The 16,854-nt window shown below is 61.4% G+C and overlaps 2 protein-coding genes across 2 annotated transcripts; both read right to left on the reverse strand.

Moving 5' to 3' along the window:
- Positions 1–511: 511 nt before the first annotated feature.
- On the reverse strand, positions 512–13,666 carry ABB37_09388 (hypothetical protein; the record flags this gene model as incomplete). Its single annotated transcript, XM_015808818.1, has 1 exon — positions 512–13,666. Exon 1 carries the CDS (start codon positions 12,719–12,721, stop codon positions 512–514), a length of 12,210 nt encoding a protein of 4,069 aa, XP_015652531.1. The 5' UTR covers positions 12,722–13,666.
- A 629-nt stretch (positions 13,667–14,295) lies between these two features.
- On the reverse strand, positions 14,296–16,557 carry ABB37_09389 (putative mitochondrial sec1 family transport protein; the record flags this gene model as incomplete). The annotated part of the gene is made up of 1 exon (XM_015808819.1): positions 14,296–16,557. Exon 1 carries the CDS (start codon positions 16,333–16,335, stop codon positions 14,296–14,298), a length of 2,040 nt encoding a protein of 679 aa, XP_015652532.1. The 5' UTR covers positions 16,336–16,557.
- Positions 16,558–16,854: the final 297 nt, after the last annotated feature.

Raw genomic sequence — 16,854 nt, forward strand, 5'->3', positions numbered from 1 at the left:
CTCAGGCGGAAGAAGCAGGCGTAGGAGCCGTTGAGTCCCACGCGCAGCTCGTGATGAGGATAAGGGAAGGTCACTTCATTCTATCGAGCATTCGACAGCTTCGTTATTCTCTTCCATTTGGAGACGCTCGTGCCTTGAGGACAAAAAGATTTGCCGTGCACCATGAAGTGGTAGAGAAACAATCACTTGGGAAAAAGAAAACGGGAAAGGCAGTGGTGCATTCATTTGAAACCAAAGATAAAAACAATAATCAAGGAAAGCAAAGCACGTATGGAAACGTGGAGTACAGCAAGCAAACGAACAGACGAGACAACAGACAACGCAGCGGTTCAGAAGGAACTTGACGCAGCACAGCAGTGGAACTCACGTTTCAAAGAAAGGTCCGTGTGATTCCGCTAAGAGAACGCCAGAGAAAAAAAAAATAGAAAGCGCAGTGGTAACACAAAATCGGCTTGACAACACGCCTGAGAGCTCATCTGTATCGCGCCGTTTCCGCCTTCCTTTCTCCTTTTCAAATGAATCCGAACTCTGAGGCGTGAGTCAAACACGCCTCAAGACTGTTCTGCAGCTCTGCCGCTGTAGAGCACGGCTGCAGCAGGAGCGAGATTGGCGAGCACGTATGTGCCGTCGGTAGCCGTCCCGCCTTATCACCGCAGTTCACGAACACCTTCTCGGGCAGCGGAATGCGGCTCTGCCCTGAGCAGAACAAGAGGAAGCGAGACAGCTGCGACTGAGTGAAGCTGCTCAGCACCTGCGTCAACATCGCACGCATTGACGGGGAGAGCGACGACATGTCCAGCTCGGCCAAGACGTGCTCCGTGGAGGCGGCGCCGTTGCCGCACACCCGGGTGCGTAGGTCCTCCCACCGCACCGACCGCAGTGACGACGCCGGCACGACAGAGGTCAGTCCGGCTCGCATCGCAAGGAGAGCCGGATCGTACTGATGCAGCAACACCTCCTGAGCAACAGCGCGACGACGGCTCAACTCGGCGGCCTCGGCATATTCGGCGAGCTCTTCTAACTCCTCCAACGCGTAGTGGCTCATGTCTTGCATGCTCATGGCCGGCGTCATGCACACATAGGGTCGCAGCGGGCGTGCGGAGGGCAACGCGGCGTGATGTCCCACCGCGTCACCGCTACCGTCACCACTGCTATTGCCACTGCCGTCGCCGGCGTGGCCATCTCGGCCGACTTTATCGCCGCCGCTGCTGCCGCTTCCCTGCAGGCTCTTCAAAAAGGCAGGGCTCGCCCGCACGTGCTCCGGCAGCGCAGCGAAGAACGCATCGCTCAGCACAAACTCGTCATCCTCCAGCGCCGCGGTGATGTTGTCGTCGATGTCGTACGCGTAGTCCGCCAGCGTGACCGTTTCCTCCTGGAACGTGAGTGTCTTCCACACCAGCCGGGGAAAGTCAAAGGGCACCTTCAACGTGCCGCAGAGCACCATGTTGCCAATCAGCTTGCCCAGCCACTCGAACATGCGTCGCAGCAGCCCGCCCTCGGCGCCGTCGTCGGCCGCCTCGCTGGCGTACAACGCAGCCATGTTCGGCACCACGGTGAAGATGGTGCTGTGGCCGCAAAGCTGGAACAGCGGCAGGAGAGGATCGATGCGGATGCCGCGCACAAAGCGGTAACTCAGCTCCTCGCCCACCATGCTCATGACGGCGCGCGTGACCCCGCCGGCGTCGACGGCCAACGTGCTCTCGAGGTGCACCGCGAACATGCGCGCCCGCTGGTAGACCCGCGTCTTCTCCAGCTGCGTAAAGAGCTGCCCCGTCACGCTGCAGCGCAGTCGGCGCTCGATGGGCGAAAGCTGCGAACCGTCACCGCAGGCCTCCTGCAGAGCATTGCGCAGCTCAGCAAAAGAGGCGGAGCGCTCCAAGTCACCGGTAAGGGTCCTCATGTCTTCGCTTTCACCGTCCTCGCCGCTCTCCACGTCCATGTACTCCTCCTCCTCGTCTTCCTCCGCAGCGCTGCCATCGCCGTCTTCCTCGCGCACGCCGCGTCGTCTGGCAGATGCACTGGCATCGCTGCCGGGGCTGCTTCTGCTGCTGCTCTGATCGCGACCGTGCGCAGCTTCCCGAGCAGAAAAAGACAGCGGCAGGAAGGTGAGGAAGTCGTCCTCTGTAAGCTGCGCACCCAGCATTCCAGCGGAGGACGTGGAGGGCTGGGGCGAGAGCCGCTGAAGCAGTTGTTGCTGCTGCTGCTGTATTAAATTAGGATGCTGCGACAGCCACTCTGCATCCGCTTCCTTGCGGACGTGCTTCGCCTTCCGCACCGACACCAAAACTCGGAAAGCGTGCCCACCATGATACTTGGGGCGCCCACCGGGCTGCAGCTCAAAGATCGTCCATCGACCGCTGCTAAAGAGCAAATTGGTAGCTTTCATATAGCATGACATGAGGTATGGAAACTTCTCGATCAGAGAGAGGTGCCGCGCCACGACAATCGTCAGCTCCTGCGCGCGCCGCAGCCGCTGAATGTACGGGATGAGCAGCTGCACATCCTCTGCGTCTCCTCCCGCCGTTGTGCCGTCCGCCGATGACGTACTCGCCCTCGATGCACCGCCAGCCGCACTTTCGACTGCCGCTTCGTTGCCGCGCTGCGCCGCGCACATAAGCTCCAGCACCGCCGGATACTGCCGCAGAACGCTGCGCGCGGTGGTCGTGTCGAGTAAGGAGAGAATTGATGTGTCGTCGAGCGTCGTAATGGAAGCTTCCTCCAAAGCCCGGCTCAGCTGCTGGTAGAACTCATAGCTCTGCGGAGGGTGAGACGATGGTGGGGTGTGCTTCTTGGTCGTCCCCGCGGCCGATTTCGGTCTGTTCTTATTCACTTTGCCATGATAGCCAGTGCTGCTGTCCGTGTCCTCCGTCCACAAGTCCCGATCGGACGGCGGTGAGTAGTCTTCGTAGCCGGCCGGCTTGAAGCGAGTGTTTCCCAGACGAATTTTCACGCTCTGCGGCTCGACAGAGGCGCTCACGTACGGGAAGATCTCCTCGCCGTTCCCCTGGGCCGGCACCGATACCCACCAGGTTTCCTGTCCGTTGATGGTCCAGCACACCATCATCGTCTCGAGGTCCAACATCGACCCAATCACGTCGCCCTGGTTTGGCCGCCGCGGCACCGGCACCGGCTGCTCCGTCATCATCAGCCGCAGGTGCTCTCGGCAGTTGAAGCCCCAGGAGTGCAGATCGGAGCCGACGTGCTGAGCGGAGGCGATGCGCTCGTGCTCGACGGTGCCCCAGCCCATCACAATCGTCTTGGCGCGGTCCGACACGAATTCGCGCGGTACCTCCACCTCGTAGTAGTACTTTCCTTTCTTGGTCGGAGCCACTCCTATGCTGCCACGCACCTGCCCCACCAGCAACTCACCGCCCTCGTTCAGTCGTGTTTCCGTGAGTGCCACCAAGTACGGAAACGGCTTGCCGAGCATCGGCGGAAGCAACCGCTGGTGCTCCATCGCCTCCACCGTCCGCGCCAGACACGCACACGCCTTGGCGATGGTTGGGGTGGAGTTCGTCGAGACGTGGTGCAGCAGCGCCAGCACGGTCGCCCGCTGCTGCCCCTCCACGGGCGGCTCCAGCGAGAGCACAGGGACCAGTGGCTGAACGTTCAGCGCGGCGGCTAGGTCGTCTTCCAGAAGGGCGCTGATGCAGGTATAGCTCGCCTTGCGCTGGGCTGCGTCGCCGTAGCGAACCACGTTGAGGCACAGGGCGTAGAGCAGGGCGTGTTTTTCCGCACCGAGTGCCTCGGGCTGCTGACGAATCAGCGCCAAGGCAACGGTGGCAATGTTGGAGACGAGCTCCGGCTGGCGCACCCCGTCCTGCAGAAGCTTCACGCATTGCTTGAAAATGGGCTTCACAACGGAGAGGGAAAACTGGGCCCAGCTGTCCAGCCACTCCGGCCCGCATACGTGCAGACGACGCAGGAAGTCCGGCTCGGCCAGCTGCGGCGGCGAGAGCAGCCTCGCGTACCGCAGCACCAACGCACTCGCGTAGTAGACGATTCCCCCGACCATGCACGGCTGCCCATCAGGGCTCGCGGCGGAGGGAAAGGACGAGGAGGCCGTAACGGACGCATTTGGTCTTGCGGAGGGCGTGCTGAGGGGACGCTCGGGGACGGGCGGGACGTAGCGGCTCACTTCCTTCAGCGCCGACGATCCTCGCTTCCTCGCCGCCGCGTCAACCAGGCTCCACAGCGCGTCTGCGTTGTACGCGCGGGTGCGCAGGCCGAAGCAAACGGTGTTGTACCCGTCCAACGCCCATTGGAACTCCAGCATCCCGCCGTCGCCCACGAGGCGTGCCTCAATCGTGGTGCTGTACTTGTCCTTCGGCAGCCAACGCGTGACGGTGCCGCAGCTGGAGCAGTAGTGGCGGTACCGCATGGCGTGGAAGTTCCTGAAGTGTTCGCGCTGGTGGCACCTGGTGCAGTGGCAACTCGGCCCAGCAGCGTCATGCTGCCGACGTACGCTGCTGGGCCGCATGCAGCCGCAGGTGACGCAGGTGGCCGAGGTGAGCGTGTTGTAGGCGTAGCTGCACACCGGACACGTCCACGACGCGCCGGGCCGCCCGTTGCCGCAGATGGCGCACCGTACCTCGGCGGGCTCGTTGAGGAAAGTGCAGAGGGGGCAGGCCCACGCCTGGGTGGCCGGCGGCTCGCTCTCCTCGTCGGGGGGGTCGCTGCGGTCAAACATCATCTGCCCGCGCAGCAGCGTGGGGGAGATGAGGCAGCCCGCAAAAGTGAAGGAGGCCTGCGGGGTTTCGCCGCTGCCCTCCACGTGGACAGCCTCGTCGTCATCGTCACTGCCCTCTTTATCAGACGGTTTCTGGACACGCCGGACAACGAGAGTCACCGGCGCTTCGCCCTCCTTCATCACGGCGGTACGCTCCTTCATTTCCTCCGTGCGCGTGGGAGACGCAGGAGCAGCTGTGCCGCCCGGCGACGACACTGCAGGAGTACTATTCCCCGCCGTGTCAGACGCTTCTGTGCTGTCTGCCACCACATCATCGCCGTCGTCGTCACCCGCTGCCTCTTCGTCTTCCGCCGACGAGGTGTCCTCCGTGTCTTCCCAGAGCTGCGCATCAGACGACTGCGCAGAGGAGGGACTGTGATAAGCCCTGTCCTCGTCCGCCGACGGCGTCTGCGGGTCGTGGCTGTCACCGATGTTGCGCTGTGCACTGCCTTCCGGTGGTGCCTCCAACGGTCCATCGGTCCACTCCGCAAACCACCCGCAGTACGGCGATGACGCGTGCCGGTGCGACGCGGACGCATTTTGGCGCTGCAGCAGCCGCAACACGCGGTCGAGCAAATCGCACCAGCTTGATGGCACCTTGTGATGGGCGGCGCAGGCGGACCAGCACTTACCGCACGACGGGCAGAGCCACTTGCCGCCGTCTGCCCGACTCCCCCGAAGGCGGTCGTCGAAGCGCCGCGCACTCGAGCCGTACGTGACGCCGGCGGGCTCAGTGTACGAGTAGTCCAGCTCCGCCAAATTCATCGACAGACCGCCTGCGCTGCTGGTTGAGTTGTCGTTACCCCCACGCTGCTGTAGTTGCTCCTGTTGCCCCGCCCCCGTCTTCTCTGAGCCCCCCTTCGACGCCGCTGGAGAAGTGACAGCCGAAGAGCAGCGCGGCACCGTAATGTCCACCTGCCATCGCAAGTTTGGGTTGCACCACATCTCATTCCACGCCTCGCGCAGCAGAACCGCCGGTGGCAGGTCGAGCTGGGCTGCCGGCAGCAACGCTTCCAACAGTGGTAATAGAGTCAGCATGGCCCGCTCCATCGGTTCGGCGAGAGTCAGCGTCGTTGCAGAAGCTGCATCCAACGAGAGCGTGTTTGACTGTGGCGCGCTGTGGGCGCTGCGAGCCGCTGCTCCTGCCATCGTCGCTGCTGTTGGAGTGCTGACGTTGGCGTTTAAGTTAAAAAAGAGTCGTAAGACGCGCAAGAGGGTCTCCGGGCGATGCAGCACAATCTGGCGCGTTGCCGGCCCGCTCTCCTTCTCCTTCTCCTCCCTTGTGGTGGACGTGGGCGTGCCATGCTGCACATCGCTTAGACTGCCTTCGTCTTCATGGTCGTCCATAATGAGGAGCTCCTGCAGGCACTGCGTAGCTAAGACGGCCAGCTCGGGCACACATGCCTGCAGCACAGAACGCAGCGCCGCCTCCGGAAGGACATCGACCTCCTTCGTCGTGTCCGGCTCCAGTGCCGCGGCGCACACGCGCTGCAGAGAGCCCGCCTCGTCGCTCACCACCGCCATACTGCGCTCAAAGCGCTCCACGCGGACCGACTCCGCGCGACCGCTCGGCTGGTCCAGCTGCGGCGGGGCCACGTACACCATGCGCATCTCCTCTCCGTCTGCCCCCAGCACACCCAGCACCACATCGAGCGTGTCTGCGCCTTCTTTCTCGTTGGCACACACGCTGCCGCTGGTCCGGCTGTTGCCGGCGCTGTCGGTGGTGGACCGGGGCAGCGGCGCGAGGAGGCCCTGCGGGTCTGCGGTCGCACGCGGGGCCCTCGGCACACCAAACTTGGACAAGTACTCCTTAACAAGCGGAAGAACGGCGTTGGGCCACGCCAGCAGCATCGCCCGCATCGTGTAACGCGCACTCATCGACGCCTCATCCGGCGCGTACATCCACTTCGCACGGCTGTCACGGTTGTAAAGCTCCACGAACGGGTAGAGGCAGTGCACGGTGGCGGGGATGTCGCGGTACTGCACGTTCAGCGGGAGCCCGTTGCGCTCGAAGCTGATCCACCGCTCTCGCACGTACACCACGGCCGTCACGACGTCGCCGGAGCCGAAGATGATGTTGGACTCCGAGTTGAGGTAGTTCTTCGCGTGGGCCACGTCCGCCTTCTGCACCGCCGCTTCGGGAACGTCGGAGAGATAATCGGAGATGTAGTAGGTGCGCCGCTGCTTCGCGCGCTCGCCAGGGTGCCTCGTCAGGTCCCTTGCAGCCGTTGTGGTGGCTTTCGGCAAAGACGGCTCCACGTCGCTGATTGACGCAGAAGTGGAGCTCGCATTGCCCTGGGCAACGAGCGCAGAAGCCGGGGCTGCGGCAACGTCGGCCAGGCCAAAGTAGTAGTACCGTCCCAGCGTCTCGCACTGGAAGCCGCGCTGCAGGCGGACCGACACCCGGACCACCTCCGGCGTCTCGCGGTCGTCGAGGTCGATGGGGTTGCACGCGTACGACATACTGCGCACATTGCCTGAGAGCGCGGTGCTCACACTCACGCGGCGGTGCTCGATACGGCGGCCGCCGGCGAAAACGACGACGGAGCCGGCGGGCACCGAGGCGGTGCTGAAGCGGGGTTGGTAGCCCGGCCTCTCGCTTGCCAGGCGGTAGCACGCCGTCCACAGTCGTCGCATGGCCGCGTTGTGCACCGGTGAGACAGCCTCGCTGAACGTGTGTTGCGTGATGGCGTTGTAGAGGGCGCTGAGGGCCACCGTGCGCGCCTTGCGGGTCACCGCCTCGCACTCGACAACGGCGGTGAGGACGTCCACCGTCATGGCCAAGGTGGAGGTGGAGGAGGGCAGCGAGATGGAGAGCGTCACGACGAGGTCCAGCAGCAACGCGTTGGAGATGTGCTGCGCCGTCGTGCGTTTCACCTCGTCCGCCTCCATCTCGCTATCCGCTTCGGCTTTACCAGAAGTGTTGCTGCTGCCGGTGCTGTCGGATTGGGAAAGGTCATGAAGGAGGTGGACCAGCTGCTGGAGGCTGTGATGCAGTGGTGCGGTGCACACCTGCACGAGGTGGACGCCTTCGCCTGCGCCGGCGGCAGCGGCAGCGGTGTTGTGGTCGCCGGGGTGCGTGCCCGCGAGGGTGGTCGAAGAGGCATTACGACGCAGCAGCCCACGGAGGCCCTGTTGTGAGGAGTGTCCAGCGTGGGCGGCCGACACCGTTGTCGCTCCGCTCGCCGTACTCCCCGCCGCCGTCGAGCTCGCCAAGGCAGGGTAATGCTGACGCGAGCTGTGGAGCACGAGGTAGTGCAGAACAAGTTCTAAAAACAGGGAAACGTTGAAGACGGTGAGGCGCGAGAAGGGCGAGAGGCGCACGTCAGCCGGCGCAGCGGCCAACGATGTCGACAGCGCTGCGGTGGCTCGAGTCGCAGCGGCGTATCTTCGGCGCTTGTCCGCAATCGCGTTGCTCTTACTGTAGATGGGGGTCACCGACAGCACGTGGACGTGGTTGCGACCCGGCACATACTCGCCAGAGCGCACATTCACGGCGACCAGGCGGAAGTCGCGACGTGGCAACGTGAGGCGCACCATCGAGACACCGTTCAGCGCCATCACCACATCCCAATTGCCGCTCGCGAAGACGAAACTGAGTTCCACCACGTCGCCGGCGTGCCAGCGGGGCAGTCGCCGCAGCTTTCGCGTGACGTCGCCGTACTGCAGTGTGCCGTCACCCACGAAGTAAATACCATTTGGGTCCCTCTCCGGTCCGCAGACGTCGGCTGGCAGTTCGGATGACGCGAGCCCAACGTAGAAGCCGTTGCAGCTACCGTTCCAGATTTCCACGCGCACGTGTCCAGGGGTCCAGGAGGCAGCCGTAGCGCCTTGCAGAACGTCCCACACACCGACGTCCTCGCCCCCACTGGTGGCGGTCGACGCGTTCCTGGCGGTTTCCTCGACGGTGCGTGTGAACTGCGGCTCACGCGACGCCGGGGCGTCGGCCTCACCCAGCTCCGCACAGCCGCCTTCCCCAATAAACGGCGTCGAAGAAGTGGAGGAGGAAAGGCCTCGCACGTGTTTTGCGACCTCCACTAGAAATTTGTGCTCCTCTGCTTCGCTCGTCAGCAGCAGCGACTCCGTCCGCGACAGCCGCGTGAAGGAAGGCAGAAGACCCGTGACGACGTCCGCGAAGAACGGTGCGCACAGTCGCACATCTGTCGTGTCCATCGGCGTTGCCATCAGCGACACCGTGAACACCGCAAAGGCACCGTACTCCCACGACTCCAACAGGAAGCGATGAGGTGCAGCTTGGGCTGAGTGGAGGCGGTGCAGCAACGCCTTCAAGAGACGGAAGAGCTGGGTGAGGAGGCCGTGAACGCCGCGGCGCAGATTAATCTCCGTCGCACGGCCACAGCTGTTCACAAGAGAGAGGTAGTGGTTTGGCTGTCCCCCTGCTGCAGTTACCGCCGCTACGGTGACACCCGTACTCGCTGTGGTGGGCACGGAAGCGCCTATCGCGGGTGGGCCGGTGGTCGAGGTCGGTGACACATGCTGCTGCTGCTGCGGTGTTGTGCTTAGGGATGGTACCGCTGCCTGCGTGGGGGCACATCCCAAGAGGAGAAGCCGCCGTGTTGCCTGACTGACGAGCGCAACATGCTTTGGTGTACGCGAGACGGCGGAGCACTTGGTTAGCAAGTCCACGACGATCCACATGGTGCTGCTCAGCTGACGGCGATCCTCCAGTGCCGCCTTCACGTCGGACAAGGAGAGACCTGAAATGCTCATCAGACCAATGGCCGCGTCAATGACCTGCGCGCGCGTGGTGGTGGCCGCGTCGCAGCTGCCGGCGACGTGACGCACCAAAAACAAAGCGACCTCCATCGCCGCAGCGCCCGACACGGCAGCGGCGCCCACCACGTTGCTCGCCAACCTCACCCGCCGCACCGCCTCGGACCAGGCAGGCGCGTGCCACGTGAGCGGGTCACCGTTCAAGTAGCCGTGGCGATCTTGCACAAAGGCGTGGGCAATGATGACCAGCGTCGCGCGGACGCCCTCGGCGTGGATGGTGTGGCAGCGCACACGCGCGCGTAAGGCGGCCAGCGGCATCTCCAGAATCGCTACCACGAAGGCGTCCAATGCCACGTTGGCCGCCGACGATGCCACGGTGGCCGAGGCAGCAACGCTTGGCGCGTTCGTCGACGACGTTGCTGCTGCTGTGGTGGATGCAGTTGACGCTGGAGCAGCTGCAGTAGCAGCCGAAGTCGCCGTCGCCTGTGTCTTGATCTCCGATGTCGCCCCACTCACAGAAGCCTTCAGCCCACCGCGGAGGAGAAGGCAGCTCGCGACGTGGCTGCGGCGCTGCTGCTGCGCGTCATCGACGCTGGAGTGCGTGCGCGCCTCCATCCAGCTCAGCAGCCGCTCCGCAACGGTGCGTTGCGCTGTGGATAAAGCAATCGTCCACTCTGTGCTCCAGCGCGTGTCGAGTGTGACTTGCAGGTGGGCGGAGACCTCGCCCGGCACCGTGTAGGCAACATCCTGTGGCAGACTGGGGATTGCCACTCGACAAGGTCCGTTGTGCGTGAGTGCGTCGTTGCGGTCCGTCCTGACGCTCTGCAGCGACAAGGGCAGCGTGTCTTTGCCGGGGTGCTTGATCCTGACAATGTTGCCAGCTGCACCGAGACTGTTGCTGATGATATGAGAGGGCGACTCGTTTGGAGTGGCGGTGGAAGTCGGCACCGGCTGTGGGGACCCCACTGCTGCTGCAGACTTCTGGGCGCTGCCGGACGCGCTCTCCAGCGGCAACAAGAGCACATCGCGCCCACGCGGGTTGTAGTGCTCCCAGTCAACGGACTCGAGCAGACGCACCGACAAACGTGTGGCGGCCGGGAAGCTGAATTCAACCATCCGCGTACGCCGGCGGCGGCACGGCTGCGCGTCGAAGTCACCAAGCGGCGCACCCGGCAAGACACCGAAGGCGGCCTCCTCTTCGTCCTGGCTGTGCACCGACACATTCAGCGCACTCACCCTTTCCGTGTGCGCCGAAGACGAGGTAGAGGACGATGTGTCGCTGCTGGCCGAAGTCGTGGTGTACGCATCAGCAGTCACAGCCTCGTCATCTTCTTCCTCTTCATCCACGACCGACACATCCTCCGTCCGTTCTTCCTCGTCTCGAATGTCGGGAACTTCATGGAAAGCGGAGGACGTGAAAGAAGAGACGTTGTTCATCGTCGCGCTGGTGGCGCTCTCGTTGGCCAGGGGAAGCTGCCGCGGATGCTGCTCTCTATCTCCTGTCTCAGCTGCGCCTGTGCCGTGAAAAAGAACGTCGAAGAGTTCTTCTCGTGTCACCGCACGCTTGGGAAGGCCAATCTTGAAAGGAATGCGGACGTTGAAGCCAACAAGCTGCGCAGCTCCAGCGCCTACCTCACCCCCGCTCGTTGTCGTCAACAAGGATGTAAACGGCGGCTTCTTCGCACGGCACTTTGCCTCCTTCGACGACTCCGCGTGCCGCCCCGTCGCGACAGCGGTGGAGCGCTGCTGCTGCTGCTGATGTTGGGCGATGGCGACCAGCCTCGGTGGCGGCGCCGCGGCAATTGTTTCCAGCACCTGTCCCAGCTCTGTCAGCACGTCGTCTGTCCAACGCACCAGCGGCACGCAGTGCAGCAGCGGCAGCACGACCTCCACCCACAGGCTCGCCTGTAAATACAGCATGCTTTGTTGCACCGCAGCTGTCGCGGCTCCCGAGGAGGCAGGTGCCGGAGAGGTCGACTCGCTAGCCCCATCAGTGCCATGATCCACATAGGAGCTCCTGTCCTCCCCGACGGCCCCTGACGAGACCTTCGTCTCACTGCCATCCTCAACTGCCTCATGGGTGGGAGCAGTGTTCGTGGGAGCAGCGGCACGATCGGCATCGCCAATCCCGCCAGCCGCTGCCGCATCAGGGTACGCACTAACGTTCCCAATACCGCTGGCATTGCTACTGTGAATTCCATCTGTGCAGTAGCGAATTGCATCGGTCGCCGCCACCGCCCGCAGCGCGTACTTCAGCAAACACACAAACGAATGCCCTGCCGCGGCGGAGGTCGGCGCCATGTGGCAAAGGACAAGGGCAGTGCGCACAATTTTGTGTCGCAGCATCGTAGCTTGCAGTGCCGCCACCGCTTCCGTTGACGCCGCCGTTGCCGTGGTGGCCGTGTTGATTGGACCGTCGCAGCGCAGCGCGCTGGCCACGACCGAATCCCACTGTGAGTCGACGAACTCCGAGACAAACGACCGCGTTTTGCGCTCGTAACTCGCACGATCAGCAGCGCTGTGGTGTGAGTTGGCTGTGGCATCTTGATTTTGCTCCGAGGCATCATTTTTCTGCGTTGGGCGTTGTTCCGCCGTGTGGAATGCGCCCGTCGCTTTGTGTAACTCAAAGCTGACAAGATCCGGTGGAGGGTTATGGCTATTCAAGTGGATCGCCGTGGTGGGCAGCGCACCGGCCTCCTGAGCGCTCGACGCCTTAGCCGCGGTCCCCCTCCTCTCCTCCGCGGTCTCCGCTGACGTGAACGATGGGAGGGCAAAATCGAAAAGAGCGTCCGTCGCCTCTACCGGCTGTGCGGGTGGCGGCGCGGCGGCGGAGCTGCCACCTTGCACCTGTGAGGACGAAGTCGTGTTTGCCGATTTGGACCACGCTGCATCTTTCGTAGACCACTTTGAGGCGGCGTTGATATGGTAAGCCAGCGCCGCAGCACGCAGTCGCGCCAACGAAAGCGGGCTCTCTCCGCACCTTACACGCTCAAGGCTCTCGGTGAGTTCTGTGAGACAGGACTGAATGCCTGCCGCAAAGGCGGCCTCCGTGGCGCGTGGAGACGCACTCACGCGCATCGGCGGGGTGAAGAGGATGTCGCGCGTGGATAAAGTGCGCTCCGCATCGGAAAGCAGCGGCCAGGCAACCTGCGCAACGTGATCCACTGACATGGTCATGATATCCTCTGCCTTGCACGTAGCGATAGCCGCGGCAGGCTCGAAAAACGCATGCATCTCCGCTAACGAAGGCTGCTGCATTTCAACTGCTGTGTGTGTGTGTGTATGAGGCGTTGACGATGATGTGCGTGAAGACGTCACCACCGCAATAAGAAGGAAAAAAAAAACAAAGAGAATGAAGAAGGAAAAGAAGACGCAACGGAGCGTCTGCAGCAGTGCGTCAGCTTCACAGCAAAGGCCAGGATTCACAGAAGCAGCAGGAAGAGAAAAAGAAATTCTGAGATGGTAAAGCGACGGTGTACGGCTTCTTTAGTCCTCTCTTCCTCTCTTCCTTTCGGCGCGCACCCAAAGAAGATCACTAAATACAAAGCGGAAGCAGAACGAACCAAAAAAAAAAAGAAAGGAAGAAAAAGAGGGTGTCGAGGGACACTACAAGTAACTGGCAAAGAAGGAGAAAAGGGATCCCTTTCTCCAGTGATCACAGAAAAGGAAAAGAACAGATAAAGTGTGGAAGCAACAAATGGTGGTGAGTGATCAATGGAGAGAGCGGAGCCTACAAAAGGAAAGTATGTACGTTTTTATAGCAATAGAAACGCCTCTCTCCCTTACCGACACATATCATAACTTAAAGTCAAGTTCGCCTACGCTCCTCCCCTCTGCACGACGATGACACAGCCAAAATCAGAAACCGGAAGGGGGAGAAAGAGGGTGCAGCAACAAGTCTTCCAGCCAAAAAAAAAAGACAAAGAAGTAGAATGCGAAAAGAAGGCGGTGAACGACGAATAGCCAGAAGTAACTCTATCTGGGTGTCTGCGCACGTCTTCTTGCCTTTTTACTTTGTGTGTGTGTGTGTGTGTAAGAGAAGTAAGTGACGTTGATAGAATAAAGCAAATAGTTGCCTTGCGTGAACAGAAGGGACCAAAAATAGAAACGATGTGTTCTCGGATGTTCCGTGCTCCACGCGAATTGGGAGGTGCGTCGTTTGCAGCAAAACCAGGCGAGATGCTCCTAAAGATGAGGACAAGCTAAAAAAATATATAGAGAAGACAGCGAGGGTAATGGAGATGGAGGCATGAAAGGGAAGTGTCTGATACGTCAAAGTGAAACAGTAATGAAGAGGGGCAACAGAAAAGAAAACATACATGGAAGCGAGCACATATCCTACCAATGGACACAAGGACTCTCCTCGTGCTTCCGCTCTTTTTTCTTTTCTGAAAAACGTTAGAGTGCTACCCCAGCTATTCTCAATTGCTTGTGAGAGGCGAAAAGCCAGCAAAGGTGGCAAAGCACCCTTTGACTTCTTTTTCGGCGTGTTACGAAGAAAGAGAAAAAAAAGGCGCCTACAGAGGCCGCACCGCCCTTCACGGCAAACACTTCCTTAACTCCCTTTTTTCCATAACTTTAGAATCCCAGCGCGAGGAGTGCAGCGCATTCAGTTGGTGGTGTTTTCAAGTGAACTCCTCTTAAGAGAACCAAGAGGCAGCTGCAACGCATGTGCAGTGGCGGGCGGATCGCAACGAAGAAACCCACGAGAATTACGACCTCAAGGCAGCCGCAAAATGTTATCCGTTGCTTTGCTGGGCTACGCAAAAGAAAAACCTACGATGTGAAAGCGGCGGACACAAAGGCCCTTCGAGCGACGCCCCATACACAGCCTACGACTTTTGCGTTGCGCCGAGCACCGCCAACTGACGAAGCATGTCCTCGCCGGAGACCACCGATGTACAGCCATACATCACGGACTTGCGCTGCTTTCTCGCCTCCCAGGCTTTCAAGTTGTCGTACTCCGCTACGCTGCCACCGCCAAGGGCAAAGACGATGGCTTGTGAAAAGACGGCCTCGCGCAGATCCACCGGCTTCTTAGTGCGGGGGTCGTACGCCTCCACCGTCTCCAGCAGCTTCGCACGCAACACGGAGGAGGAGCCCCCACCGCTGCTGCCAGCAGGTAGAGCACCGACGCCGCCACCGCCAACGGGGCTGCCGTACGGCACCGGGCTCCCGCTACCGCCCGCCCCGCCGGGGCCATCCTGCATGAGCGCATCAACCAGCTTTGTCAAGGGCAGCATCGTCTCCGACTTGGTGCCCAGCGAACTGGCGATGTTCTTCGCGAGCTGCTGCGCAAAGCCCCATCCAAAGCCTTGACTGGCATTTGGCTGGGAGGCGCTCGGACTCTGCGTGGTCAACGACCAGTTACGCAGGTGCTTCAAATAGGCGAGGGCGGGAAAGGCAGCGGCGTCGCCAAAGGCACTCTCGTGCTCCTGCACCACCTGCGCATCGTCCCCCTCGGTGCACATCAAATACGCAATCAGGAAAAGCCGCTGAAGATCTTCCGGCGTCCCCATGCCGTTGGATAGCAGGCTGTGGAACTCCTCCGCGTCGAAGCCTTCCTGCTGCAGCACCGCCAACTCCACGCCGTGGTAGTGGTCGAGGTGGCGAGCGCGGATTTTGTTGAGGATGTTGAAGGCGAGCTTCGTGTGGGCGTCGAGGCAGCGCTTCCGCTCCGCCAGCCCCGGTGCGTTGGCGAGCAACTTTGACATGTCGTTGCCGTCGCCGCCGTCGTCGCCGATGCCGCCGGGCGTCTCCTGCGCCAGCGCCGCGTACTCCTCCTTGTAGCGACGCAGGGCCGCCTCGATGTTGCCGCCCACCGCACCGAAGTCGAGGCCGGCATTCTCCACGTAGACCTCGTCCTTGTCGGGGTCCACCTCGAGCACCTCATCCTTGCCATCGGAAGTGGTAATAGCGCACTTGTTCAGCCGCATGCCGCCCAGTTCGACCAGCAGCCCGCGATAGGTGAAAGGGTGGTGCAGAGCCGTCGCGATGTCGCTTGAGCGGTCCACCAACAGCAGCAGCGGCCGGCCCAGCACGGACGACGGAGCAGGTGTCAGCTGCTTGTCGTTCAGTGCGTCGTTGAGGCGGAGTGACAGCCGTCGCGCGACTTCCGTGGCTGCACCGGAGCGGGAGTGCACGAGGATCGGCAGCACCTGCATCGAGAGGCACACATGCGAGATGCCCAGCACCACCTGGTTCAGGTGCTCCTCAATTTCCTCGTCCTTCGCGTTGGTTTTGTTCAGCACCACAAAGGAGTTGTTGAGCATCAAGGAGAAGAGGTCGTTTTCGAGTGCTACGTAGCTCAGCGTCCGGTCAAAGACGCGGATATGGCGGATCGACTGTAGCGGCGAGCTGCACAGCTTCTGCGACAGCGACTCTAGCTGCGGACGTGGAATCTGCGTCGTAAAGTTCAAATACACCCACTCATACAGACTGTGCGCACAGTCGTCGGCGATGCGGGCGATGTTCTCTTCGGTGGGGGCACAGAAGTAAATGGCAGGTGCACCCGGGACCGGGTCCCGCTCTGTTGCAATGTGCAAGTATAAGGTGACACCGAGCTCGCGCAGCTGGCCAACCTTCAAGAGGGGGGCGATGATGTCGCGGCCCCAGTCGTCGAAGATGAGCAACCGCCACGTCGTCACGACCGGCTCTGCTGCGTTCGCCGCCGCGGTGGAGTACGGCTCCGACACCGGATTTCCCCGCGCGTCCAGTGGAACCGCCATGTTGATCATCTCGGCCAGCACCGCCTCCTCACGCTGACGCAGCCAGTGCTGGGACTGCGGTGCCCCAGGGGGGCCGAGGAGGGCGCCGGCGCCGCCTGGCGAACGCGAAGGCCCTCCCACAGCAGACAGGGGCCCATCGAACATGACGAAGAGAGAAGAAAAAAATACGAGGAAGAACAAATAACCAATCAAAACAGCTGCACAGCTGAAAGGGCAACTACACTGCAGCAGCCACCGAAGAAACACGAATAAAACGCTTGCCTGAGAATCAGAGATGCCACCTGGACGTCCTTTGACGATATAACTCTCAATGAATTGAAGAAGAAAAATATATATAAGGAGCACCAACTGCCCTTCAACTGCAACTTTGGTTGAGAACACGGGGAGGATGGGAAGGCGATAAAGAAAACAGGGGGAGAAGAGGAGAAAAGGCTCAAAAAGAAACAGAAACGGTTTTCCTTCTGTCGTTGCCGTTTTCCATCGCGAAGGCGCACGAGTGGCCATTGCTTTTATTATTATCACGTTAGGCACGTTCTAGGCGTTCCTTTTATCTCTTTCTTGCTTTCTGGCAGAGTTCCTCACAAATAGAGTTGGCAAGGGCGACAACAGCGGCCTCAACGCGCAGCTGCCGTGGTGCGCGTCGGTGTAGCATCAGCAATCAGC

This window comes from Leptomonas pyrrhocoris (assembly GCF_001293395.1).
Source record: "Leptomonas pyrrhocoris isolate H10 chromosome Unknown, whole genome shotgun sequence".
NCBI classification, from domain to species: domain Eukaryota; phylum Euglenozoa; class Kinetoplastea; order Trypanosomatida; family Trypanosomatidae; genus Leptomonas; species Leptomonas pyrrhocoris.